Here is a 26,713-nt window from a genome sequence, read left to right as displayed (position 1 = left end):
ACAGACATTTTATTCTTCTTAATATTATTATTATTTATTGACATTTATTGCTGCTGTTTATATTTACAAATAACTTCATTCATCATTCTCTTGGTGTTTGGGAAAGAAAAAATATTCTCCTGCTGGAATATTGAGTTTTGCTCCTCAGGTGAAGGACAATGTCGAGTTCAGCGTCTGATCCAAGATCCAGCTGAGGGAAAGTGAGAGATTCGATGAAGCAGCTTCGAAATCAGAAGAATAAATTTAAAATGATGAAAGCACAATTCCAGAAATTTCTGCTTTAGTAAACTCAGACTGGTTGTAGAGTCGCTGTGGTTCTCCTGCGGTTCCTCCTGGTGGGTTACTAATGGAGGTCAGAATGTTTGGAGAAGCTGAGGTCGGGGTTATGGATAATGTTAACTATCTTGGCTAATTTCAGTCTTCATGAGTGGTGTTGCTGAAATGTTCATGACTTTATTTACAGCAACATCTTCCTGATCTTCTGGAGGTTGCTCAGAGTCAATTTGTTTTTGAATCTCTTCTTCTTCTGATGGGTTTCTAGAGGCTGGATTTCTTTCCTCTACTCCTAAAGCTTCAGTCTCCATGTTGAAATTTTCTACCACCGTGTCCTGCAGGTCTTCATGCTCGCTGATCTCTAGCAGGCTGATCTGCTCACTTTTGGCATTCTCAGATGATTCCTCATTTCTAGGAGACTTGTCTGTTTCCTGAGCTTCAGTGTTTCCGGTCCTCTCGCTGTCGAGGATCTTTATCTCGTCCAGCGGCTCAACAAATGTCTCAAAGTAGTTTGACTCTTGGTGAACGTTTACCCAGTTACTTACCAGCTCTTCGTGATCTGTCCGAGGAGCGACGATGAGTTCGGCTACTCTCTCCTCTCTTTTTACGACCAGATCTTTCTCCACTGGCTGAGATCCTTCTGAAGGAGAAATGCTGCCTTCTACACTCCTGCTTTCTTCTGGAGCATCGGTGCTTTTGTCCTTTTTATAATCAGTTGATGATTGCATGTGATTGTCGGCTCCTCCCCTGCTCTCTTTTTCTTTAAGGTCAACATTTGTGTCTTTGGGTTCTGACTCAGCACCTGCAGGATCTTCCGCAGAAGTTTTGGCTTCTGATGAAGGTTCATCCTTAGTCGCAGCATTGTTATCGTTTTCTGATATTAAAGGTTGAACCTTCTCCACTTTGTCTTTCTGCTCGTCTTTTACGTCTTCTTCATTGGTTGTCTCTTGCTGTATATTTTGTTTTTGTTCAAACTCTTCTTCACTGACTTCCTGCTCTTCATCTTCTTCATTTGTTGTCTCTTGATGTATTTCTTTTTGGTCCTCTTCTTTCTCATTGTCATCATTTATCTCTTCCTCTTTCAAACCTTCTTGAACCATGTCTCCATTTATTTCCTCCTCATTGTACCATCCCTCCCCTTCCCCTGGTCCAGCTGCTTCCTTCTTGTCCAGCTCCTCCTGGTCTACAGTAATGATTTCTTCTTTGTGTTCTGCTTCGAGCCCTCCTGGTTTTACCCCAGGTCCATCGTTAGTTTCCTGTAGAGCTTCATGAACACTGGAAGCAGAGTTGGCATTCTGTTCTTCTTTGTTGTTATCTTCTTGCTTCATCACTAGTTCCTGCATCTCTGTGTCAGCTCCATCAACATCTATCCTTTCTTCTCCATCTTTACTCATATTCTCTTGCTCATTTTCTCCAACCTCAGTTTCTTTCAAAGATTCATTTTGCTTCAGTTCTTGCTCATGTTTCTTGTCCTCTGTGTTGTTACCTTCACTGACAGACACCTGGTCAGCTTTTAGCTCAACATCTTTCTCTGCTGTAAGTTCTTCTTCTCTTTCTCCCACGTCATTCTCTGCTTTGTCATCTGATGTTTGACCTGTGGAAATGGATTCTTTCTGATCTTCTCTGTCCTCAGTCACCTCTCGATTATCCTCATTGTTCCCTTTGTCTGTGAGCTCATCCTTATCTTCTTCCACTCCATTCCTCACCTCTGTTTCTTCTCCCTTGGCTTCAGGTACCTTCACTGTTTCTTCCGATTTCTCACCTTCACATGTGACATCTTTATAATTCACCTCATTTACTGAGAAAGGCTTTATTTTCAATTCGCTTTTTTCTATGTCACCTTCAACACATTCTGTGATGGCATTTCCTGTCTCTTCAGCATTATTCCTCAGATTTCTTGATTCTTCAGCAAAAGTTTCCTCTTCATCAGCTCTGACCTCCTCATTGACCTGACCTTCAGCACACACATTTTCTCCATACAGCCCTTTTTCTAGCTCTATATTCTGTTCCATATTTTCGTGATTCACAGATGTTTCTTTACGGTTCTCAGGCAGAAGCGCTGTGGTCTCCTCCATCATGCTGACCTCTTCATCCACTGGAGCTGCTCTGGTTTCTGCAGAATTTACTGAATTTTCATTTATGGTCTCTTTCTCAGGTTTAGGCACTTCTTCATCTGGTTGCTCTTTATTCTCAGACTTTTCCATCATTTCAGTTTCTTCATTTGATTTCTCCTTATTTGTGAAATTATTCTCCTCTTGCTTTTGTTCTTCTTCCCCATCAGTTCTGTCTGGCTTAATTTCTGGTTTTTGGTCTTCATTTGTAGCATAACTGTTGTTTTGCTCGTCTTGTACATGTTCATCTTCATCAGTTGTGTTTTGAGATTTTTCTTCTGTTTGGTCCGTGTCATTTTCTTTTTCCTCTGCTTTTGTCTCAGGTTCTGGTGTTTCTTGTGTATCAGGTTCCTCTTTGGGTTCCTCTGCATGTGCTTGTTCTCTGTCGGCCTTTAGTACATCTTCAGCTCCATTTTCTTCATCAGTTGTCTGCTGGGCCATGTTACTTTCAGGCTCAGCTCCTGGAACTAAAAGCATTTTAATGAACAATTACTAAAAATCTCCATTAATTTCATGTTACATAACTAATTTAAAATTTATACAGCTGTCAGAAAATATTTATAATTGTTATATTTATTTTTGGAATTTAAGAAATCCTTGTACACTCAAATGGTTCCATCACATGAACCCAGCTGTAGATGATTAGAGAGGAACTCACCTGGACCGAGCTGCTGGATCTCCACAGACACCAACTCATCTTCCTCAGTGGTGGAGTCGCTGAGCTCAGGTTCAGAAACACCCTCGGCCATTAAAAGCGCTTCTGCAAACTTCTCCTGCACAGACTTGGCTTGGGTTTAATACAGATAGAGAAGAGGGTTAAATAATAGCTGGACTAACAAACAAACAAAAGGAATTAAAGAGAATTACATAAAAGTGAAATAAAATATAATATTCTGAATTGTGCACAACAGAACAAAATGTAGTGAAACGCACACACACACACAAAACAAAAACAACACAAAATGAAATCTCAAAAGTTTATTTTAAACATTTATTATTAAACAATAGATTAAACTCATGCCATGCAAATATAGATGATATAAAATAAAGCATTTATTTATATAAAAGGTGCATTAACATGGGATTCAATTTATAGTTTACTTTCTCTATTATTCTGTATCTGAATCTTAATAACTGGATAAGAAACAGTTCTGTTGTCAAAGTTTACTGCTGGAGAGATGACTAATAAGTGAAGCTTTTATATTTTTTTACAAGTTTATAGTATTATATCTTATATTTAATGTAATATACATTTTAATCCCATATAAAACACCTCTGTAATTATCTTAGCACAGTGACTTTAATGACCAATCAGTGGAGAAGATATTAACTCTGTTTGTATGGGACACGTGCTGATCATCAGATAATACACACAAAAATAAAATACAACTATTGTCACATTAGGTTCCTGGTTAAATCTATAGAATCTCTATAAAGCGAACAGTGACATCATATGTATTTCCATTTTTACTTTTAAAATTTAAACAATAAAACATCAGATAATTATCATGCAGAAGAAAGTAAAATCAGCAGATGCCCAGAATAAAACAACACAAGAATAAAAATAAAGAAAAATATAATCACACAGAAAACTCCAAAACAAAGCAGAGAAAAAGGTCCTTACAGAAACCGCACAGTATTTTCAGACTTTAATTACAAAATACAACCAATTTTATTTTCAGAAAAACTTTACAATACAATATGCTACGAATACAACAAATTCTCTTTTTATTTTCCGGTTCATTTCTGAGCACAAAGCAAAACATTGTTTGTGACTCGTAGTTACCCTTAAATGTAATTTATTAAAAAGTCCAAAAATACTGGCACACTGCACATCAACACACAAATGGAAGAAATGGGTCTATAATATTGTATATATTGCTATAAAGCAGAATATCAGCACATTCTTGTGGCTAATGGAGCTAATAGATAAATTTATTACTAGTGATTAGGAAAAAAATCAGATCCACACAGTGAGAAAACAGGAGGCTAACCCTGAGACTAATACTCACCCTGATCTGCTTCCTTATTCACATTTACATCTCTCCCCTCTCTGAGGTCCTCTCTAGCTTTCTGAGCTTCTCCAGGTTCCTCTGTTTCTCCAGGTTCCCCTCTGGGTTCTTCAGCTTCTCCAGGTTCCCCTCTGGGTTCATCAGCTTCTCCAGGTTTATCAATGGGTTCTTCAGCTTCTACAGATTCATTCCTGGATTCCTTTGCTTCCTCAGCATCATCTGTGCATTCCTCAGCTTCTCTGGGTTCCTCATCCTCTCCATCTTCCCTCTCTGTGTGTTCCATCTCTTGGTTTGGGGTTTCATTCTTAGTGAGCTGAGAAGTGCTGAATATTTGCAGGTTCTCTGTCTCTTCTGCATTTTTTTTGGATGTTAATGTGGCCATGTGTCTCTTAGTCTTCAGCTCCTCTTTTTTGTTCTCTTCCTCAAACTCTTCTTCATCTTCCTCATTGCTGGACAGATCAGAGGAGACGGACGATGATCCTCTCACTTCTAATGGAAAAGAAATTAAAAGTGAACAGAAATGGAGAAAAAAACCTCAATACTGAAAGTGAGATTTATAAACTGATTATTTCCATAAATAAATATTAAAAAGAAGCACTAACTGTTTCTCTTCAAGTCCTCATCTCCATTTTCATCCTTTCTTCTCTCATCCTCCTCTTCTCGGATAAGAGACGGAGATGTTTCATTTCCCTCATCCACTCCATCATCCATAGGACCTTCATCATCAGCCTCAAAGTCTTCCTCAAACCCTAATGCAACATACACACACACACATTATCTATAATCAGTAAATCATTTTAGAATGAAAATTATACAAATTTTTATCAGGAGCTGGAACAAAGCTGCATTGAAAAGAGAGGCAGTAACTCTGAAGATAAACAATCAATATACAGACAACATTCAGGTCAATCTGGGGCAGTTCCCCTTCAGAGCACCAGTCTCCTGAGTTTCATATGACTTCTGAATAACTGACATAGAAGGCACATAAAATGTAATTATCTTGCGCTTACTTATATCTTATACACACTGTATGATGCCTGTATATTTGTGGTGCAAAAAATACTGATGGTTTGGCAGTAGATCTCCAGTGTCCTGTCTCAATGACTACCGTCCCGTTGCACTCACACCCATCATCATGAAGTGCTTCAAGAGGCTCATCATGAGACACATTAAGAACCTGCTGCCACTTTCACTTGACCCCATGCAGTTTGCGTATCATCCAAATCGCTCCACAGATGATGCCATCACCACAACCCTCCATCTGGCCCTCACACACCTGGACAATAAAGACACTTACCTACGAATGCTGTTCATTGACTTCAGTTCAGCATTCAACACAATCATTCCTCAGCACCTGATCAAGAAGCTGAGTCTGCTGGGCATCAACACCTCCCTCTGCAATTGGATCCTGGATTTCCTGACTGGGAGACCTCAGTCAGTCCGGATCAGAACAGTATCTCCAGCACCACCACACTGAACACTGGAGCTCCTCAGGGCTGTGTGCTCAGTCCACTGCTGGTCACTCTGCTGACTCACGACTGTGCAGCAATGCACAGCTCCAACCACATCATCAAGTTCTCCGATGACACGACCGTGGTGGATCTCATCAGCAAGAACGACGAGTCAGCATACAGAGAGGAGGTACAACATCTAACAGCCTGGTGCAGAGCCAACAACCTCTCCCTGAACGTCGACAAGACTAAAGAGATGGTTGTTGACTTCAGGAGAACAAAGAGTGACCATTCTCCACTGAACATCGATGGGTCCATCGTGGAGATCGTCAAGAGCACCAAATTCCTTGGTGTTCACCTGGCGGAGGACCTCACCTGGTCACTCAACACCAGCTCCATCATCAGGAAAGCCCAGCAGCATCTCTACTTCCTGCGAAAGCTGAGGAAGGCTCATCTTCCACCTCCCTTCCTGACCACCTTCTACAGGTGAACCATCGAGAGCATCCTGAGCAGCTGCATCACTGCCTGGTTTGGGAACTGCACCGTCTCGGATCACAAGACCCTTCAGGGGATAGTGAGGACAGCTGAGAAGATCATTGGAGTCTCTCTCCCCTCTATCACAGACATTTACTCCACACACTGCATCCGCAAAGCTAACAGCATTGTGGATGATCCCACACACCCCTCACACACACTCTTACACACCCCACACACCCCTCACACACACTCTTACACACCCCACACACCCCTCACACACACTCTTACACACCCCACACACCCCTCACACACACTCTTACACACCCCACACACCCCTCACACACACTCTTACACACCCCACACACCCCTCACACACACTCTTACACACCCCACACACCCCTCACACACACTCTTACACACCCCACACACCCCTCACACACACTCTTACACACCCCACACACCCCTCACACACACTCTTACACACCCCACACACCCTTCACACACACTCTTACACACCCCACACACCCCTCACACACACTCTTACACACCCCACACACCCCTCACACACACTCTTACACACCCCACACACCCCTCACACACACTCTTACACACCCCACACACCCCTCACACACACTCTTACACACCCCACACACCCCTCACACACACTCTTACACACCCCTCACACACACTCTTACACACCCCACACACCCCTCACACACACTCTTACACACCCCACACACCCATCTCACACACCCTTACACACACCCCACACACCCATCACACACACTCTTACACACCCCACACACTCCTCACACACACTCTTACACACCCCTCACACACACTATTACACACCCCACACACACACACACTCTTCACCCTTCTGCCATCCGGAAAGAGGTACCGAAGCATTCGGACCCGTACAACCAGACTGTTAAACAGTTTCTTCCCTCAGGCAATCAGGTATCTCAACAGAGAACTGAGCTGAACTGGACATACGCACACACACACACACACACACACGTACAACCAAGATCTGATCTCAAAGGAGAACTGAACTGTGCTGGTACTCACACACACACATACATAACACACATGCACAAAAAAAGAACTGAACTGTGCTGGACATAGTCAGACACACACACACACACACACTAAATTGTCCTGTTTGCACGCACATGCCACTTTACATTTATATATATTTATATTAATCCTGTTTACATGTGTCGCTTTAATATCTGCAGTCACCGTATACACTGTTCATTGCACAAAGTCGGTCTATATGTTGTTTGTCTGCACTGTCTTGTCTTGTCTTGTCTTGTCTTGTCTTGTCTTGTCTTCCTGTGCACTTCTGTTGTATGTCTAGTTCTTAAAGACTGCACCTTAAGTATAGTTTAATTTTTTAGTTTAATTTTAATTTTTAAATTATAGATTAATTTTTTTATCTCTATGTTATATCTCTATGTTTGTCTGCGTCTCTGTACTTTGTCTGTGTTCTGTGTAGCACCTCTGGTCTAGGAGGAACGTTGTTTCACTTCACTGTGTACTGCATCTGATATATATGGTTGAAGTGACAATAAAGCTTCTTTGACTTGACTTGACTTGAGATGTTTCTCCTGACCCTCTCAGACCTGGCTGTACATTTGTGCAAGTTGTTTTTTAGACCAAAGCCAACAGGACAGTCTGTTCAGCAGACCTCTCCACTCCCTGCAGGCTTTTTGTGAATATGTAGGTGCAATGGAGTGTCAGAGACAGGTTAAAAATAGTGGTGAGCACTGGGGCTAGGGGCCAGCATGGGTCATCAGAACCCTTTAGGGGATACCACCTGGGTCCATTGCCTTCCTAACATTACCTGTCCTCCTCATGTCATGTTCTGAGACATTGAGTGTACAAATTTCTCCTGTGGCTTACTACATCTCTGCTAACATTCATTCACACATTTAGCAGGGTGCTAGGATAAGCTGGGATGCTAATATTAGCAGCACTAGAGTTGAGGCATGTAAAAAGTAGTTCTTCAACTAGGATGAGGTCAGCATTCCTCACTGTGATGGATGCCCTGTAGTCTGTAATGGTCTATAGTCCCTGCCCTAGTGTATGAGTGTTTCCTGGAGGTGAGACACCGCTCTGTTCATCGTTTTTTACCTGCATGCCTTAGTATGTAAGTATCTTAGTATGTTAGTAAGTTTAGAATAAGTTGTTTTCAGTTGGTCTTGTTAAAATCTCCAGCTGTACTGAAGGCAGCGTGTCTGCTTGAAGTGGGATGTAGAGAGCCTTGATGACTGAGGTGAACTCCTGATGCAGGTAGAAGGGACGGCATCTGATTGTCAGGGTACTGGACACAAACTCTCACCCTGATGTTGTCCAGCTCACTGGACATGAGTGGACATTGTGCTCCTGTTGTCACGTACCTGAGAGGAATTCCTTTATCAGGAATTACTGATAAAAGTGTCCGGTTACTGGTGAATGAGCTTAAAACCTAGGGTTAGGGTTAAGTGTAAGATGATCATGAGGATGCAAATAAAATAAAATCATAATAAAATACAAAGAAAATGCAGTCTTAACAAATCAGCCACAAATTTGATAGTAAAATATGGCCAACTTTTCATTCATGCCAATAACCAGTCAAGACATTTACGTGACACATGAATAAAATCACGGTTATAAAATTTATATCCACACAAAACAAAGTGAGTTAAAGTTCACATCAAACATCAGGATGTGGAAACTGACATGAGCACAGACTCACCGAAACCAGACAGTGTTTGTCCAATCTTCAGATGTCTGATGTGTTTTGTGATCAGTAACTGAAGATCACTGCTAAAACATTAAAGTTAGTCCAGGTTTATTTGTACACTAAAGTACCGTTTTTGCGTGTGTGCTCCTGATTGGTGTTTCTCTTGCTCTCAGTGTTGTGTGATTGGCTGGATTCAGACTGCGAGCATTTTTCCTCTTCTTCCTCATTTTCCCAGGACCTGGAGACAAGTGGATCATTTCTGATCTTCTTTGGTGGAGTGGGTTTTTTATCCAGGCCCATTGCAATGATACACCTGAAGACCAAATTGAGTTTATTTAGGGGTGTGGTTTATTTATAGATGGTTGTGTCACTTACTTAAAGACAAAGCATCATTTACTTGAAGAAAGCGGCGAAGTTTGTGTCTAACAGCCTGGGGCAGGGCTTGGCTGTGGTAAGAAGTGGAAGTATTAAGTGGCAGGGATGGGGCTTATATGCAGTAAAAAGCAAGGATTATGTGTGGCAGGGACTGGGCCTACCTGTAGTATGGGGCAGGGCTTAGGATGTACTCTATAATGTGTGAGAGGCTTAGTAGAGATGGTGGATATACCTGTATGAGGAAGTGTACTGTTTTCATACTGCTTATAAGAGTGTAAGTAGTGAGGGGAGGGGTTTACTCTCAGCAGAGGGAGGTTCTTATATGTAGCAGAGGGCAGGGATTACTTATAGTAATTATAGGCCTTTACCTGTAGCATTTGGAGTTTCTCAACTGCAGCTGGTGTGGGACTTACCTATAGCAAGGAGTGGCTCCTTCAACCCCGGAGAAGCCAAAGTGGGCGTGGCGTCCTCCAAGCCGTGAGTTCTTCCTGTGTTTGAACTCGCAACAGGAGCTGAGACGCTCAACCTGCAGCCCGTTCAGGTAGAAAGTTAAACTGAAGGGGAAGCCATGGTGACGCCGAGACACAAACTGAAATGATTCTGACACACACACACACACACACACGCACAGCTCTAATGAGTACAATCTGAAACAGAGGGAAGGTAATGAAGTGTGAGCTGTAAGTATAGAGACGTACAGAGACGATGTTTCCGTGTGTTTAAACTCACCTCCTTCTTTCAGTCTTCCTTTATAAACACAGAGATTTTCACCCCCACAGTGCTGCTGGAAAACCTTCACCTCATCCTTCAGCTCCACCAGCTCATGTGACAGGTGCACACTCTTCCCAAAGTACACCATCTTCACCCACACCACACTGCGAGACCACGCCCGCTGAACAGCTCCCTCCTGTGGAGTAAATCAGAGAGAACATTCTCCACTCAGAATAAAATCCACTACAAGACACTTCAATAATATGTTTAAATAATGGCAAATTAATCAATCAAATAATAAAATAAATCATAATAATTAAATAATAATTAAATCAAATCAAATAAAATCATACATATATCAACCCAAACCGAAATAAACTCTTCAAATGAAATATAAAATAAAATCTTAAATAAATAACTTAAACAAACCAGAATCACATCTTTCACCTAAAATCATGTTTCCGCATAAACCGGTGTCTTTTCCATGTGAATCAAATGAAGAGGAGCTGAAACACTGACCTTCATATCAGGAGCGTCACTAGGGGCCGTAGTGGGCCGTAACCTTCGAACTCGCAGGGTCCCGCTCTGTAGGTTGTCCTTCCTCTTACGTGGAGGAACCGGGGTCACGAAGTTATTAATGACAGGAAGACGATACGGAGAGACGGAGCTGGAGAAATCTGTTAGCGTCAAGTGTCTCATCACGTCTCTGTCCATCTACCATGAAGAAATACAACACAACAACATTAACAACAGTGTGTGTGAGTGTGTGTGTGTCCTGTAAGTGTATTTAAACTTAAAGTTGCAGCTTTATCTCTGACTGTTACACAGTGCTCACACTGGAGGCTCCTGCCACACATGTTAAATAAATATCTCCATATCACAGACATTTTTATCTTAAAGCCTGTGAGGTTTTTCTCACTATGCAGCTGATGGGTTCTTCCCTCTCATTAATCACCTCATGGTTCTGTGAACGAGACGAGTTTCTCTTGGTTGATGTCTGAATGCTGTTACAGTTCAGAGGCTTCAGGCGAACCGGACGCTGAGTTTTCTCTGGAGCCGTGTTCGGCCTGGACGAATCCAACTACACAACACAATTACAACAACAACAGCTGTACATTTACACAATTACAGCAATAACAAAGACCCTTGAACATAAACACTGCGTGTCATCAGTTTACTTTTTAATGAAATTATTGATGATAAATACAGTCGTGAAGTGGAGCTGAAACTCACAAAGGGTTAAACCACACACACACACACACACACACACAGGTGTGTTTGTCCTGCATACCGAGTCGGTGGAGTCGGATGGTTCCCTCTCTGGCCCAGAATGCCGAGCGTGTGAACTCCTCAGTCGGGTCGGTGGGCGTGGAGAGAGGATGATGACCGGATCGTCCTCGTACCTGTTACAGCGCTCCACCTGTTCATCAACACACACCTTAATCTGTACCATGTGTTAATTAGAAAATTTTCGATTATTATATTGTTGATGATAAAAGCAACACAAACATATGTCATCACACACACACACACACACACACACACGTAAACGTGACACACCTTCATTTTATTCACACGCTCTCTCCTGGAATATTCCTCCAGTTTCCTTCTGATCTCTGTCTGATGCAGACGCTGATGTAATACAGACAGTGTGATGTAATGATTAACACACACTGCACATCTACACCATGCACAGCCCCACTCATGCAGGGTTATAACACTGATATAACACATCATAAACAAGTCAGAGCAGATGGTTATTTATAAACAGTGATTTAAAAGTGAAATGATTTCACAGCTGGTGAAAGACCCCCACCACCACCACCACTGCCGCCCTCCCCCCAGTTCACTCAGCCCCCAAACCCCTCACCTCCATGTCCAGCACTCTGTGGAATATGGCCTGAGCGAGACATTCTCGTACGTGTCGCTGCTGATCTCTGTGTATGATCTTATACCTGAACTCCTTTTCTGACACAACACGCCCACTCCGGCTGATCTGATACACACACACACAAACACACGTACAGAGATCAGTGTCATTGATGGACGGAGGTCATGCAGATGTTTTACACAGTGATGATGTGGTGATGTACCAGTCCGACTCTCTGCAGATGTCTCCGTATTCGGACGTTGTTAAAGTACGCAGTCAGGTGTTTGTCTGTCAGACTGTTATACGCTCCAATTAGCCTGGGAACAAAGCGCGTGCGCACACACACACACACACACACACACACACACACACAGATTATCTTTAAACATGCTGCAGGACATGTAGAATTTTTGTAGGAACCCTAACCCTATTTTTTAATCTCTAAAAGCTTCTGTCTAACCTGTCTAATGAGAAAATGTAAGAGGAAGAAAAGGACAACAAACTATCATATAATTATTATTCTTAGTATTATTTATGTTTTAGTCTGATGTTTAGTCTGATGTTTGCTTGTTTTAGCTTTGTAGTTCCACTGTACTCTGCTTTTATGTAGAAACTTCATGTTGGGTGTGTCCTGTGCAGGGGTTAGTGGTGGTGACCATGTGACCATCAGGTGAGGCCTACACAGGTGTGTTAGGTGTAGAGCTGCTGCTGGCTGTAATGTTCAGTCGCTTTTTCCTCCTGTTTTTGTTTGACAGTGTTTTGATTTCCGGACCTGCGGTGTGTGTAGTGGACGGTCAGTGAGCAGATCAGTTACAGGAGTCTGATTACAGATGAACGAGACACTTAACACTCACACAGCCTCTGTACCTGGGTCTCAGAGATACAGCAGAATAGGGCTGATCAGTGTGTGTGTGTGTGTGTGTGTGTGTATTTATTCAGTTATTTGTTTAGCAAATATTCTAAATTCTTCAGTAAGTACAATGGCAGTATTTAAAGATGTGCATTTATTTATTTATGATTAATTCGTGTGAATTTTGATTCTGAAGCTGCTGATGAATCCTGGCAGTTTTAAAGGATAAGCAGTGTGTTCAGTAGAGGAGAATTCAGCATTCAGTGAGGATTTAAACATCACACAGATGATTTTAATAATCCTCGCTACATAACTCTGAGCACCAGGAACTTTCCTGTGTAAAGGCCAAGGTAGCGTTTGGTCTCTGACTCGGAGAGAAGGAAAGATCTCATTAAGGGTCAGTAATGAAATCTGTCCTGGACACCGGATAACACTCCCTTTTACAGAATGAAGCATTAATCAATAACATTAAATAAAAGAAGCTTCACCGTGTGAAAACTGACCCTGATGGAGGTAGAAAAAAGACTCTAAAGCACTGCCTGAGGAAAGAAAACCGAGCTGCAGATTATTTTATTATTTTTCTGCAGGTTGGTGTTTGTTCCTAACCTCATCATCTCGACTCTTGGTGTGAGGTGATGAACTAAACCTCGTACTGGACAGTGGCGATGACCAGAACAGGATTATAAACAGGACGGTAAACTCTCTATAACATCTTTAGACACAAACACAACTGTCCGGTAAAGAACCTAGACTCTAAACCACAATGCCCGCTCGGCTTGCAGGGCCATGCTCTAGTTCTCCGCTGTGTTTGTTCATCTCCAGAGTAACAGCTCTCTCTCTCTCTCTCTCTCTCTCTCTCACACACACACACACACACACTCACTCCAACTTCCTGATACTAATATCCACTACAGTATTTCAGTGTTAATACAGACACTAACGCGCACATCCGCAGCTCGTGCGCGGTAAAATGCGGTACTTACCCTGGGGTTAAATGGCTCATGGTGTTTATCAGAGCTGCAGATTATCCACACTGCCCCGATCCGCTTATACACACACTCTACACACACTCTACACACACTCTACACACACTCTATCCTGCTGTACGGAGACACAGATCCGATATGCAGCGCGAGCTGCACTGATGACAAATCGCGTTTCCATGGAGACCCACGTGACTCGTTCCCCAAAACCCTCACCCCCCTCTAGAAGAACTGCTATATAACCACACACACACACACACACACACACACACACACACAGCTTTCAAAACATTAACTCAGTGAAACAGTTCATTTCCAGTAACGCAAAAAATCAATACAAAACTCACACAACAACCCCTGTACAAACCCTACGTTCTCTGATTATTATTTTATATAAACATATTTATGTATATTTTTATATTTTACATATTTTATTTTACGTTTACACAAAACCCGGAAACAGGAAGTGCATAATATCAGTTAAATGTTTTTATTTCTAAGAACCCCAGCAGAGATGTTTAATAAAAGTGTGACACACTGCACTGAAAATCTCAGCTTATAATGGACTCCATAGAGAGCTGAATCAGGTACACACACACACACACACACACACACACACACACACACACACACACACACACACACACACACACACACACACTACAGAGACTGAAATCCACTTGAGCTCAAAGTTGACGGATAGCAAACACATGGAATAAAACCTTTAAAGTGATTAAACATGAGGAGGAATATATATATATATTTATATATATATATATGTCTATATATATATATAAATAAAAAAAATCCAGTTCTACAATATTAAAGCATTTGTATTCATACAGTAGCAAAAAATAAACATTGAACATCATGAAAATAAATAAAATTAAAGCTTATATTCTTCATGTATTCATTAAAATTCTCAGTTTTTTAAACAAGCTGTTAAACTGCAAACACACACTGATTCAGGAAAACTGAGAGAGAAGAAACTCATCTCTCTGACTAAACACTGAGATCATGTTGATTTATAAATTCATACAAAACCGTGTACTGAGCAGCATTGTAGAAAAAAATAATAAAAAATTATAAATACATGGCTGAGGCAAAGACCTTCACTTTAACTACACTTCACATGATAAACACAGTCTGTTCATCAGAATCTATTATTATTGTGATGATTATTAAATTATTAACCCGACCCCCCAAACCCCCCCATTCCATGTGATGTGTGTTGTGTTACTCTAGCTCTTCTCTCGTGTTTATATGTTCGCTCTTCCTGCTTCTCAGCATGTTCTTCAGAGTTCTTCTTCTCTGATGTTCCTGCGTTTATGAGATTAAGGATGTGATCTGAATGTCTCTCCTGTGAGTGTTAGCCATGTTCATTTCATTACAGTGTAGCACAGTTTTCTTCATAATTTAACAGGAGAGAAATGTTGATGTTCCTGATGCTCCTGTCTCCGTTCCTCACTGTGTTTATAAGACCCTGTGATTTCAGACCCTGAGAAATCTCTTTCTCTCTTATTCCTTCACTTCGTCCTCTGAGCTCCACCCTTTTTCCTCTCCGAGATTCTTCTGTGGTTCTTCTTGTTCAGGATGGACCTTAGGGAGCTGCTCATGTAATACGGCCGCACTGCAGAACCATCGTTCTTCTCCAGATCCACCACTGAGAACATCGACCCACCCAGAACGTGCATCATTCACGGACCAATTACATGGCAGGAACAGGTCACATGATCACAGAATTAATAAATAACACAGAACGACCGTCAGCACAAACAAAACAAACATTAACCAAATTCTTATAGATTTTTATATATTTGTCTTTTACATAATAATAATGATCATGTATTATTATTATTATTATTATTATTATTATAATCTGCAAGCAGCATTTTTCAGGGCCCAAGCACTCAGACTCGGGGAGCTGCGCAACCACAGACCATGCTGCAGCTGTTCCCTGAACAGTCAGAGACAGACAGACAGCTCTGCTACAGACATGCTAACAAGCAGAAGAAGAAGAAGAAAAGAATAGAGCGTCTACACTAATAGTAATGAAAGTGACAAATCCCTCTCTTACGTCTTCCTTGTTTTATTCCAGCTTTATGTGATGTTCTGCTCTGTGTGGTGTTGATACTTACAGAAGCACAGGAAGAGCGTATCCACACACATGGCATAGACACTAAAGAACCCGTGAGCCACTAGATATGCTCCAAACACCAGCGTCTGCAGAAGAGTAGAATTTAAAGATCAGCAGAAACACGGAGGAACTGGGCACAGAATTCAGGGCACGTTTTAATGAACTGTATTTCAGAAGAATCACTCATGAAGTTGATAAATGATTCACGCTGTAAACACTCTGAATTCTCTACAAAGTAACTTCCTGTCTATGTTGTCAGTAACACCGAGAAAGTATTAATAATGTTAATGGTGGCGGTGGTGTAATATTGCCTCTCACCAGCAGGGGGACCCAGTAATAGTTCAGTGACGGTACTTTTTCCTGAAACACTGGAATCTGACCAGTGAAGAAGAAGAAGGCGAGGACTCCTGAAAGTGGCAGGAAACAAAGAATGAGACACTTAGGCAGAGAGACAGATGGAGAGAGAAAAAGAGGTGAACAGAGGAGGGGGGGCACAGAGAGAGAGAGAGAGAGAGAGAGACAGACGGGGGGGGGTAGACAGACAGAGAGAGAGAGGGAGAGAGAGAGAGAGGGAGAGACAGACAGATGGGGGGGTAGACAGAGAGAGAGAGAGAGGGAGAGACAGACAGATGGGGGGGTAGACAGAGAGAGAGAGAGGGAGAGACTGAGAGAGAGAGACGCACCCACACTTCCTGAGATCAGGATTTTCCCCAGAAACAGCAGGAAGTCAGTGACTTTATCCAACACTGTCACCCTGCGCACACACACACACACACACACACACACACACACACACACACACACACACACACACACACGAGCACTGTTATATGGCTGAGTGTAAAAGTTTGCATCCCCTCACTGAGTGATGAGCTCAATGAGACCGTGCGTTGTGCTTTTTCTAATAGTGTTTATTTATTTGTTTTTTTCTTCTGCTTCTGCTGGTGTGTCTCCATGGCAACAGGATGTTCATAACCTGTTCAGGTGTCCAGTGTAAAATGGTGACATAGTGGCAAATTGTGAACATTAAACTACGTAACATGATTTTTGTTCCTGGGTTGTGAATGACATTTACATTACTCTTGATGGAAAATGATAAAAATAGCCATTAAGCCCCTTAACCCCTTGAAGATTGGGTTTGGGCTTTTAAAAGAATGAAAACCTCAAAATTAGCCTATTTTACTAAAAAAAACTGCCCAAAACTAACCCAAACTTTCATGGTTAAGGTTTTTTCTCTTTATTTGGTTTACGAAGAATGGGGAAATAACACATTAACCAGGAACAAGAAAAAAGTAAAAATTTGTTACATAGTGTGATCTACCATTTGAAGCTCATGTAGATAAAGCTCATGCCTACATCCATCAAAAGGTTCAGGTTATTCAGTAGTACCACAAGTAGTAAGAAGAGGGATAAATATTTTATAAATTTTATAATTTTTTTCTGTAAAGCTGCTTTGAGACGATGTGCAGTGTTAAAAGTGCTGTGCAAATAACTGAATAAAATGAAGTAATGAAGTTGTTTCTCACCTCATCACATTCCTCATCAGTAGGACGAAGGCGTCTCTTGCTGAGGCACAGAAATTCCTCCCATAGATCGCTATCTGACACACACACACACATACACACACACAGAACATTACAGGTGTGTTCTGATTCATTTCTGTAAACAATACCCATGTGTATTTACCCAGGATTGTGTGTGTGTTTGTGTGTGTGTGCATGTTTCACCATGATGTAGGCGTTTCTATTCATGAACCTGATGAAGTGCTCGAGACACCAGAAGCAGCATTTCAGGCAACAGAGCAGAAAACGTGCCAGAGTGTTATGAACACCTAAAAAAACAACATACAATAATTATTATTATTATGATTATGATTATTATTATTGTTGTTGTTTTCAATGTTATGTTTAACTATAACATTTTTTTAATTGATGAAGGTAAACAAACACACACACACACACCTTTCAGTTTGTGGTCCAGGTATTCCAGAACCATGCGGATGAACTGAACCACAGACAAAATCAAGGCACCAAAAGCCAGAGAACCCGTGTGGAACCTAGAACATAAAACCTTCTCGTGAAAACATCACATCACACACAGGAAGCTGAAGCCGACCTGAATGTACAGAAGTCATACGATGAAGAAACATTATAAAATGAATCATTATTATAAAATAATTTTCTGAGGAGTCCAGAACTCAGCAAGTGTAAAGAAATCAATAACAAAATAGTGTAAATAAAAGAAATAAATAACAGGAAGTGACCTGAGTGCGCGGCTGAAGGAGGCAGACACAGGGCATGCTGGGATATCAGTGGGTTTGTTAAGGCTCCAGTAGTACGAGGCGAAAGCACCAGACAGTGTGCACTGCCCCAGCGCCAGGACGAAGTTCACCAACCATAGCAACATGAAGAAATTACACACCTGCAGAACCGCCATGTAGCGATGATGCACACTTTCACCTCCATAAAACACAAACACACACTGAGAACCCACACACACACTGCTCACATTCCCCTCACTGAACCTCTGCAGTGTAAAGAACACACACACACACACAAAATTAAATTTTTTAAAAAATATTTTGTCTTATTCAATTTAGTTGGAATTTAGTCGGTCTTTGCAGCCGTCAGTACCTGTCAGTCATATGATAGTAAGATTTTGTGTGCGAGTTGTTGTAACTGTAGTGTGTGTGTGTGTGTGTGTGTGTGTGTGTACCTGAGGGTCACAGGTCATGTTGCTGTATTTACAGTTCGCTTGTGTTGACATCACTTTATACACAGCTTCACCCGACGACGCCAGAAAACTGGATTTCACACGTTAAGGATTATTTTAAATAATTGTAGATTTAAATATATTTTTCTAATTAATAATGATACTTTCTCTCTCCTGTCACTCACAGGCACACTGGCCAATCGTGAAAGGCTGTTAGCTTTATGTATGAGGAAGAGGGCAGACCACGCTTCCCATTGCATGAGAAGCAGCTTGAACAGATTTGGTTAGCTGGTTTAAGATTAATTTGGGGGGGGGGATCACACACACACACACACACACACAGAAAGAGAGAGAGAGAGAGAGAGAGAGAGAGGATACACAGCTGTCACAGCCCAGTAGGCAATACAGACAGTAAGGAGGAGGAAGGTGATGATTGGATAAAACAAGGTTGATGTTATGTAACTGATCGCCCTAACAGAGAGACAGACATGATTAATTATACAGAAGTTTGTGGGTGGAGTCTGTACCTGTATATGTGGTGTAATGGGACTGTAATGAGTAAAATGGGTGGAGTCTGTACCTGCTTCCCTCTTTGAGCAAAGCAATGGCGATACACACTCTTCTCCTCAAAAATATCAACAACAAAATGATCACGAGCTCCATCACTGCCAGGACAATCACTGTAACACATACCATCCATTAATGCAATGCCATGCTAATGCTATCACTAACACTATGCTAATGATAATGTTAATATCTCTAAGCAAATCTCACCACTCTGATTAGTTAAACAGATTTCACTAGTATAGTATTTGAGAATGATGTTTTCCATCAAATATAGGACTCAGCTCTACTCCCTGTGCTGGAGCTCCACACTCTACACCCCGCCCCCGGCAGTCCATCAACAAGGCTTTAATGCTAACATCCTGCTTACGCAGGCCTCATCAGAAGTGTTTGGTGTAAACTCTTACAGAAGATCAGCCAGGTCTGGCGCAGCTGCAGATAAATCCTGTAATCTGTCTGAAAGCCAAGATCAGTGATGGACACATCAGCATCAGGCTTCCCTTTCAGAGTCACATGCTCCCAGTAACACTGCCAGATCCCTAAAGAACCAGACAACCCCAGGAGAACCACAGGAGAACCCCAGGAGAAACCCATAAACAACACAGAACGAAAGAGGAAAAGAAATTAGGAAAGAAACATATTTTTTATTCAATGAGAATGAGAGAGTCCTGGCTGTGAGGTTTATATATACACTATATTGCCAAAAGTATTCGCTCACCTGCCTTGGCTCGCATATGAACTTAAGTGACATCCCATTCCTAATCCATAGGGTTCAATATGACGTCGGTCCACCCTTTGCAGCTATAACAGCTTCAACTCTTCTGGGAAGGCTGTCCACAAGGTTTAGGAGTGTGTTTATGGGAATTTTTGACCATTCTTCCAGAAGCGCATTTGTGAGGTCACACACTGATGTTGGACGAGAAGGCCTGGCTCTCAGTCTCCGCTCTAATTCATCCCAAAGGTGTTCTATCGGGTTGAGGTCAGGACTCTGTGCAGGCCAGTCAAGTTCATCCACACCAGACTCTGTCATCCATGTCTTTATGGACCTTGCTTTGGTCACTGGTGCACAGTCATGTTGGAAGAGGAAGGGGCCAGCTCCAAACTGTTCCCACAAAGTTGGGAGCATGGAATTATCCAAAATGTCTTGGTATGCTGAAGCATTCAGAGTTCCTTTCACTTGAACTAAGGGGCCAAGCCCAGCTCCTGAAAAACAACCCCACACCATAATCCCCCCTCCACCAAACTTTACACTTGGCACAATGCAGTCAGACAAGTACCGTTCTCCTGGCAACCGCCAAACCCAGACTCGTCCATCAGATTGCCAGATGGAGAAGCGCGATTCGTCCCTCCAGAGAACACGTCTCCACTGCTCTAGAGTCCAGTGGCGGCGTGCTTTACACCACTGCATCCGATGCTTTGCATTGCACTTGGTGATGTATGGCTTGGATGCAGCTGCTCGACCATGGAAACCCATTCCATGAAGCTCTCTGCGCACTGTTCTTGAGCTAATCTGAAGGCCACATGAAGTTTGGAGGTCTGTAGCGATTGACTCTGCAGAAAGTTGGTGACCTCTTCGCACTATGCGCCTCAGCATCCGCTGACCCCGCTCCGTCAGTTTACGTGGCCTACCACTTTGTGGCTGAGTTGCTGTCGTTCCCAAATACTTCCATGTTCTTATAATACAGCTGACAGTTGACTGTGGAATATTTAGGAGCGAGGAAATTTCACGACTGGATTTGTTGCACAGGTGGCATCCTATCACAGTTCCACGCTGGAATTCACTGAGCTCCTGAGAGCGACCCATTCTTTCACAAATGTTTGTAAAAACAGTCTGCATGCCTAGGTGCTTGATTTTATACACCTGTGGCCATGGAAGTGATTGGAACACCTGATTCTGATTATTTGGATGGGTGAGCGAATACTTTTGGCAATATAGTGTATATACATACTGTATCTTACAAAAGTGAGTACACCCCTCACATTTCAGCAACCACTTTATTATATGTTCTCAAGGGACAATACTATAGAAATGAAAATTGGATATAATTTAGAGTAGTCAATGTGCAGCTTGTATAGCAGTATAGATTTACTGTCCTCTAACAATAATTCAACATGAAGACTTTATTGTCTAAATAACTGGCAACGAAAATGAGTACACCCTAAGTGAACATGTCCAAACTGTGTCCAAAGTGTCAATATTTTGTATGAGTACCATTTTTATTTAGCACTGCCTTAATCCTCCCGGGCATGGAATTCACCAGAGCTGCACATGTTGTTGCTGGGATCCCCTTCCACTCCTCCATCACAGAGCTGCTGGATGTTTTAGACACATGGCGCTTCTCCACCTTCTGCTTGAGGATGCCCCACAGGTGCTCAATAGGGTTCAGGTCTGGAGCCATACTTGGCCACTCCATCACCTTTACCTTCAGCTTCCTCAGCAAGGCAGTTATCATCTTGGCGGTGTGTTTGGGCTCGTTATCATCTCAGAAAACTGACGTTTGGCCCAGTTTTTGAAGGAGGGCATCTTGTTCTGCTTCAGAATGCTGGAATCCATGTTTCCCTCAATGAACCACAGCCCCCAGTACCAGCAGCACTCATGCAGCCCCAGACCATGATACCACCACCATGCAACTGTAGGCAAGAGACAATTTTCTTGGTACTCCTCACCAGGGCTTCACCACACATGCTGGACACCATCTGACCCAAACAAGTTTATCTTGGTTCCAGTAAGTCATGCTCTTGGATAGGTTGTCTTCAGCAAACTGTTTGCAGGCTATCTTGTGAGTCAGCTTCAGAAGAACAGCTTTAGTAACAATTCTAATTCTCAAATCCTCTGAGAGTTCTTTGCCATGAGGTGCCATGTTGATCATCCAGTGGTCAGTATGAGTGAATTGTACTCAAAGCACCAAAGTTTAAATGCTCTAATATAAGATACACACATTTATATGGTCCTATCAAGCTGACAAACACATGAACATGATGAATAGGACATGTGACTGTGCACAGTTAAACGATGTACAGCTTTTATCACTTAGGGTGTACTCGCTTTTGTTGCCAGTTATTTAGACAATAATGTCTGTATGTTGAGTTATTTTCAGAGGACAGGAAATCTTGAAAAAAAGTTGCACATTGACTTCTCTAAAATATATCTAAGTTTCATTTCTATAGTATTATCCTTTGAGAAGATACTGTATACTAAAATGTTTGCTGAAATTAGGGGGGTATATATATATATATATATATATATATGTGTGTGTGTGTGTGTGTGTGTGTGTGTGTGTGTGTTACCATATCCCACTGCTCCGATTACACCGAATATTACACTCCACAATAAAACTCCAGCCATTAGTCTCAGGAGGACAATAAACAGCAAACTGATCACCATGGAAATGACCAGACCTCTGCACACACAATGTTAATTCACAAAATCACTCATATTTACGAGGAGAAGCTCTAACAGTTCTGTACTGATCAAGTGAAGTGAAAGGTTTAGAGTGAATGTTGTTATAGTAAATTAAATTCTCACATTAGAATCCAGAACCAGGTCCTGGCAAAGTCTTCAAAGATCTTCACTCCCATCTCCTTAACATCCAGCAGACTGGAAATGCCACTGTGAAAAACACCACCTACATTACCACCCCCAACACACGTGTGTGTGTCTGTGTGTGTGTGTTGGTGTGTGGTTACGGCACACTTTTTGAAAAAATCAGTTCTTTGGTTTGTTGCTCTGAAGGTACTTTAAAGGTTCTGTGTGTAAAACACATCATACGGTTTCATATAGAGCTATAACAAGAACCTCTAAAGGGTGTGAAGAACCTTCCAATATCCAAAGAACCTTTGTGGAAAAGCAAACATTAGACAATCACACACACACACACACACACAGACCTCAGTATCTCACTGTCTATCTTCAGCACCAGCAGGTTTAGGGTTAGTGTTATTGGAGTTAGTGGCTTGGGAGACAACATGATCTGTAGCAAATGTGCATCACAACACACACACACACACAGGATATAAATTTACACACTCCTGTTTAATGATGTCAAAATGAAGCCAAGATTAATCATGTCACAACTTAAAAAAACATCTACACAAGAACAAGAACCTATCAGAAGGCTGCTGAGAGACTGACAGCAACATTACAGGAGCTGCAGGAAGATCTGACTCTGGTTCCTCACTGCATGTGATGAGGGCTTTATCAGGTGGAGGGAATCATGAAGCTACAAAGTTTAAATAAAAGTTACTATTTTAGCTCTAATGAGAAGCCTGCAGCAACGGTAGTGAGGAAAAACTCCCTGTGATATGAGGAGGAAACCTTGAGAGGAACCAGGCTCAGAAGGGAACCTATCCTCATATGGGTGACACTGGACAGTAAATAATGTAAATGTAAATAATGTCCTTTCACCAGGAGATCCGTGTAAGTGAATGAAGTAGCCAGAGTCCAGACCTGAATCACACTAAACACCTGTGTGGAGACCTGAAGCTGTGTCCAGGAGACGCTTTTACAGTCTGATGGGTGTGACGTCACTTCCTGTGTTTGAAGCACTTATCGCGAGTTTCTTGCCTGTTTCTGCGTTTTTTATTCGAAGTTTATATAGTCTAATTTTTTCTCATTTACCTGAATATTTTACACTGTCAGGTTTTGTTTCCTAAATCTTTACTTGCATATTGCAGTTAATTGTTCATTTGTTTTCTCTCGGGAGAAGCCTTTTTCCCGGTGTTCATACAGCAATCGGAGGAAATCCCTCTCCGGATCTCTTTATTATCAGGATAAATTCACTCAAAGGTACGTGATCATTCATTATGACTAACATTCAGCTTGTTCAGTGTGTGAGCTGCAGGATGTTCAGTAATTCTTTCTCCGTCGTTAGTGTTAATTTTACCTGTGATAAGTGTACGCTAGTTAGCTCTCTGATGGAGAAAATATTAGCTTTAGAGGTGCGCATCCAGACACTAGAGAGGGTTAGTAACAGTGAGAGCAGTGTAGTGTCTGTAGGAGGAAGTCTGGATGCCTTAGGTGGAGTTAGTAATCCCCCAACTCCGGCTTTAGAGCCCTCACAGCCAGGCGAATGGGTGACGACTTGGTGGCATAGTCACGCAGCCAAGGCTAATGCTAAGGCTTGCCCACGGGATCACCACTCCTCTCCGCTTCACATGACCAACAGGTTTGCTCTCCTCAGTGAAGAACCCGCTGAGAAACCTGAAAGAGCTCTGGTTATAGGAGACTCAATTTTAAGGCATGTGAAATTAGCTAGGCCTTTAGGGGCTCCTGCAGCACAGGTTAGGTGTATTCCGGGAGCCAGGGCACCGGATATTGCAGGTAATCTTAGGATCCTAGGCAAGCACAGGTTCTCCAAGATAGTCTTCCATGTAGGAGCTAATGATATACGCCTTCGTCAGTCTGAGGTTACTAAGAGTAATGATGTAGAGGTGTGTAAATTAGCGAAGGCGATGTCCGATGCTGTAGTATGCTCTGGCCCCATCCCAATGCGGCGTGGTGATGTAGCTTACAGCAGGTTATGGTCGCTGAACTGCTGGATGTCCAGGTGGTGCTCTGAAAACAATGTGGGCTTCATAGACAATTGGAGCTCTTTTGAGGGCAAGGCTGGCCTGTTAGGACGGGACGGTGTCCATCCCACTCGGGAGGGTGCTGCTCTCATTTCTTGCAGCATAGCACATAGTCTTAGAACAGATCTAGTTAATCGGTGACAATCCAGTGCCAGGGCCAGGGAGCAGACAAGCAGGTTAATCCGACCGTCTGCTGGCTGCAAAGAGTCGTCACTCAGGGTTCATAACATTGAGACTGTGTCTATTCCCTGAACCAAACAAAAATGTTTTAACAGAAATCAGAAAATTTGTTTTAGTAACCTGATTAACATAAAACTAGATGATAGTGAATGCACAGCCAGCACCTTTGATCTGAAGCTAGGACTGTTAAATATAAGATCTCTGTCAACTAAAGCACTTATAATTAATGAACTGATTACTGATCAGGAGTTCAGTGTTCTTTGTTTAACAGAAACATGGATTAAACAAAACGAGTACGTAGCATTAAATGAAGCTTGTCCGCCTGGCTATAGCTATATACATCAACCGTGTCTAACAGGCAGGGGAGGAGGTGTCGCAGTTATTCATGATAATAAGCTAAGCGCCACACAAAAACCCAAACATCAGTTCAACTCATCTGAAGTTCTTTATACTAACCTAACGTATGCAGCTACAAATAAGTTCACAGAGTCAATTCCACTAATTGTTATTTACAGACCCCCAGGGCCATACTCTGAATTCCTCAGTGAATCTGGAGATTTTACTTCAAACCTTGTTGTTTCTTTAGACAAAGCATTAATAGTCGGAGACTTCAACATTCATTTTGATAAGCCAGAAGACCCTCTGAGAACAGCAGGTGTGTCCATCTTAGATTCATTAGGTGTTAATCAAAATGTAATAGGACCCACTCATAATGGAGGTCACACTCTGGATCTCATTTTTACCTTTGGATTAAATATAGAAAACAGTCACTCTTCCACAGTCAGAAGCTATCTCAGATCATTATCTAGTTTCATTTAAAATGCGTCACGAGATGCTCGATTTGCCACATTACCGTATGAAGCGTATATTTACGTCTGCTACTGTAGAGAGATTTACCGATAGTCTCCCAGAATTATCACACATGATTGGTTCACCTTCTGACCCCACAGAACTTGACCAGGCGACTGATTACTTGGAGTCATTATTTCAGAACACCCTAGACACTGTAGCTCCACTTAAATGGAAAATAATTTTAAAATACTTAAAATAAAATTAAAGAGAAGGAACTAGCACCCTGGTACAATGACCACACACAAGCTTTAAAACAATCAGCTAGGAAACTAGAGCGTAAATGGCGTCAAGCTAAATTAGCAGTATTCCAGATTGCGTGGAAGGAAAGCCTTCTGAGATACAAAAATTCTCTTAGTGCTGCTAGATCAGCGTATCTCTCTGCCCTAATCGAAGATAACAAAAACAATCCAAAATTTTTATTTAGCACTGTAGCAAAACTAACTAGGAGTAAAACCACTGTAGAAAAGCGCACACCATCTACATTTAGCAGCAATGACTTCATGAATTTCTTCAATGAAAAAATTGACAATATCAGGCAAAAAATTCAGACTATTAATTTAAAACCATATTATTTGATAGATAATCCTTTAGATAATATAGCTATTTCTGATCAGAGCTTAGAGTGCTTCACTCCACTTCAAGAGCCTGATATAATTTCACTAATTTCCTCTTCAAAACTTTCTACCTGCATCCTAGATCCTTTACCCACGTCTTTCCTTAAACAGATATTACCAGTAGCTACTGAACCCCTTCTAAAAATAATTAATTCTTCTCTAAGCACTGGCTATGTGCCTAAATCATTTAAGCTAGCAATTATCAAACCCTTGATTAAAAAAACGGACCTCGACCCCTGTCA

The 26,713-nt window shown here is 41.9% G+C and overlaps 2 protein-coding genes across 6 annotated transcripts in view; both read right to left on the bottom strand.

The window, feature by feature from the left end:
- Nucleotides 1-45: 45 nt before the first annotated feature.
- Nucleotides 46-13,997, bottom strand: erich3 (glutamate-rich 3). The gene is made up of 14 exons (XM_058390186.1): nucleotides 13,845-13,997; nucleotides 12,235-12,328; nucleotides 12,012-12,137; nucleotides 11,702-11,773; nucleotides 11,433-11,561; nucleotides 11,097-11,222; nucleotides 10,661-10,855; nucleotides 10,160-10,337; nucleotides 9,844-10,030; nucleotides 9,184-9,368; nucleotides 4,999-5,145; nucleotides 4,397-4,885; nucleotides 3,043-3,171; nucleotides 46-2,851 (listed from the first exon to the last, which is right to left on the bottom strand). The coding sequence occupies exons 1-14, from the start codon at nucleotides 13,862-13,864 to the stop codon at nucleotides 396-398; spliced, it is 4,533 nt and encodes a 1,510-aa protein (XP_058246169.1). The 5' UTR covers nucleotides 13,865-13,997; the 3' UTR covers nucleotides 46-395.
- A 331-nt stretch (nucleotides 13,998-14,328) lies between these two features.
- The window catches only part of slc44a5b (solute carrier family 44 member 5b), a 44,199-nt gene continuing 31,814 nt past the window's right edge, over nucleotides 14,329-26,713 (bottom strand). For 2 of the 5 annotated variants that reach the window (XM_058390188.1, XM_058390189.1), the window contains exons 9-22: nucleotides 22,784-22,867; nucleotides 22,546-22,658; nucleotides 19,665-19,796; nucleotides 19,274-19,373; nucleotides 19,072-19,164; nucleotides 18,697-18,784; nucleotides 18,245-18,507; nucleotides 17,943-18,037; nucleotides 17,709-17,812; nucleotides 17,508-17,581; nucleotides 16,665-16,735; nucleotides 16,300-16,388; nucleotides 15,983-16,067; nucleotides 14,330-15,507 (exon numbers count right to left, since the gene is read on the bottom strand). In XM_058390188.1, the coding sequence (XP_058246171.1) occupies nucleotides 15,371-15,507; nucleotides 15,983-16,067; nucleotides 16,300-16,388; nucleotides 16,665-16,735; nucleotides 17,508-17,581; nucleotides 17,709-17,812; nucleotides 17,943-18,037; nucleotides 18,245-18,507; nucleotides 18,697-18,784; nucleotides 19,072-19,164; nucleotides 19,274-19,373; nucleotides 19,665-19,796; nucleotides 22,546-22,658; nucleotides 22,784-22,867 (1,528 nt within the window). In that variant the 3' untranslated portion in view covers nucleotides 14,330-15,370. Of the gene's footprint in view, nucleotides 15,508-15,982; nucleotides 16,068-16,299; nucleotides 16,389-16,664; nucleotides 16,736-17,507; nucleotides 17,582-17,708; nucleotides 17,813-17,942; nucleotides 18,038-18,244; nucleotides 18,508-18,696; nucleotides 18,785-19,071; nucleotides 19,165-19,273; nucleotides 19,374-19,664; nucleotides 19,797-22,545; nucleotides 22,659-22,783; nucleotides 22,868-26,713 lie in introns of those variants that run through there. The other 3 variants (XM_058390187.1, XM_058390190.1, XR_009204603.1) reach the window with 3 other exon arrangements.

Source organism: Hemibagrus wyckioides, linkage group LG05, assembly GCF_019097595.1.
Source record: "Hemibagrus wyckioides isolate EC202008001 linkage group LG05, SWU_Hwy_1.0, whole genome shotgun sequence".
In the NCBI taxonomy this organism is placed as follows: Eukaryota; Metazoa; Chordata; class Actinopteri; order Siluriformes; family Bagridae; genus Hemibagrus; species Hemibagrus wyckioides.
Note: the sequence above shows the minus strand (reverse complement) of the source record. Positions and strands in the feature narration are given on the sequence as shown.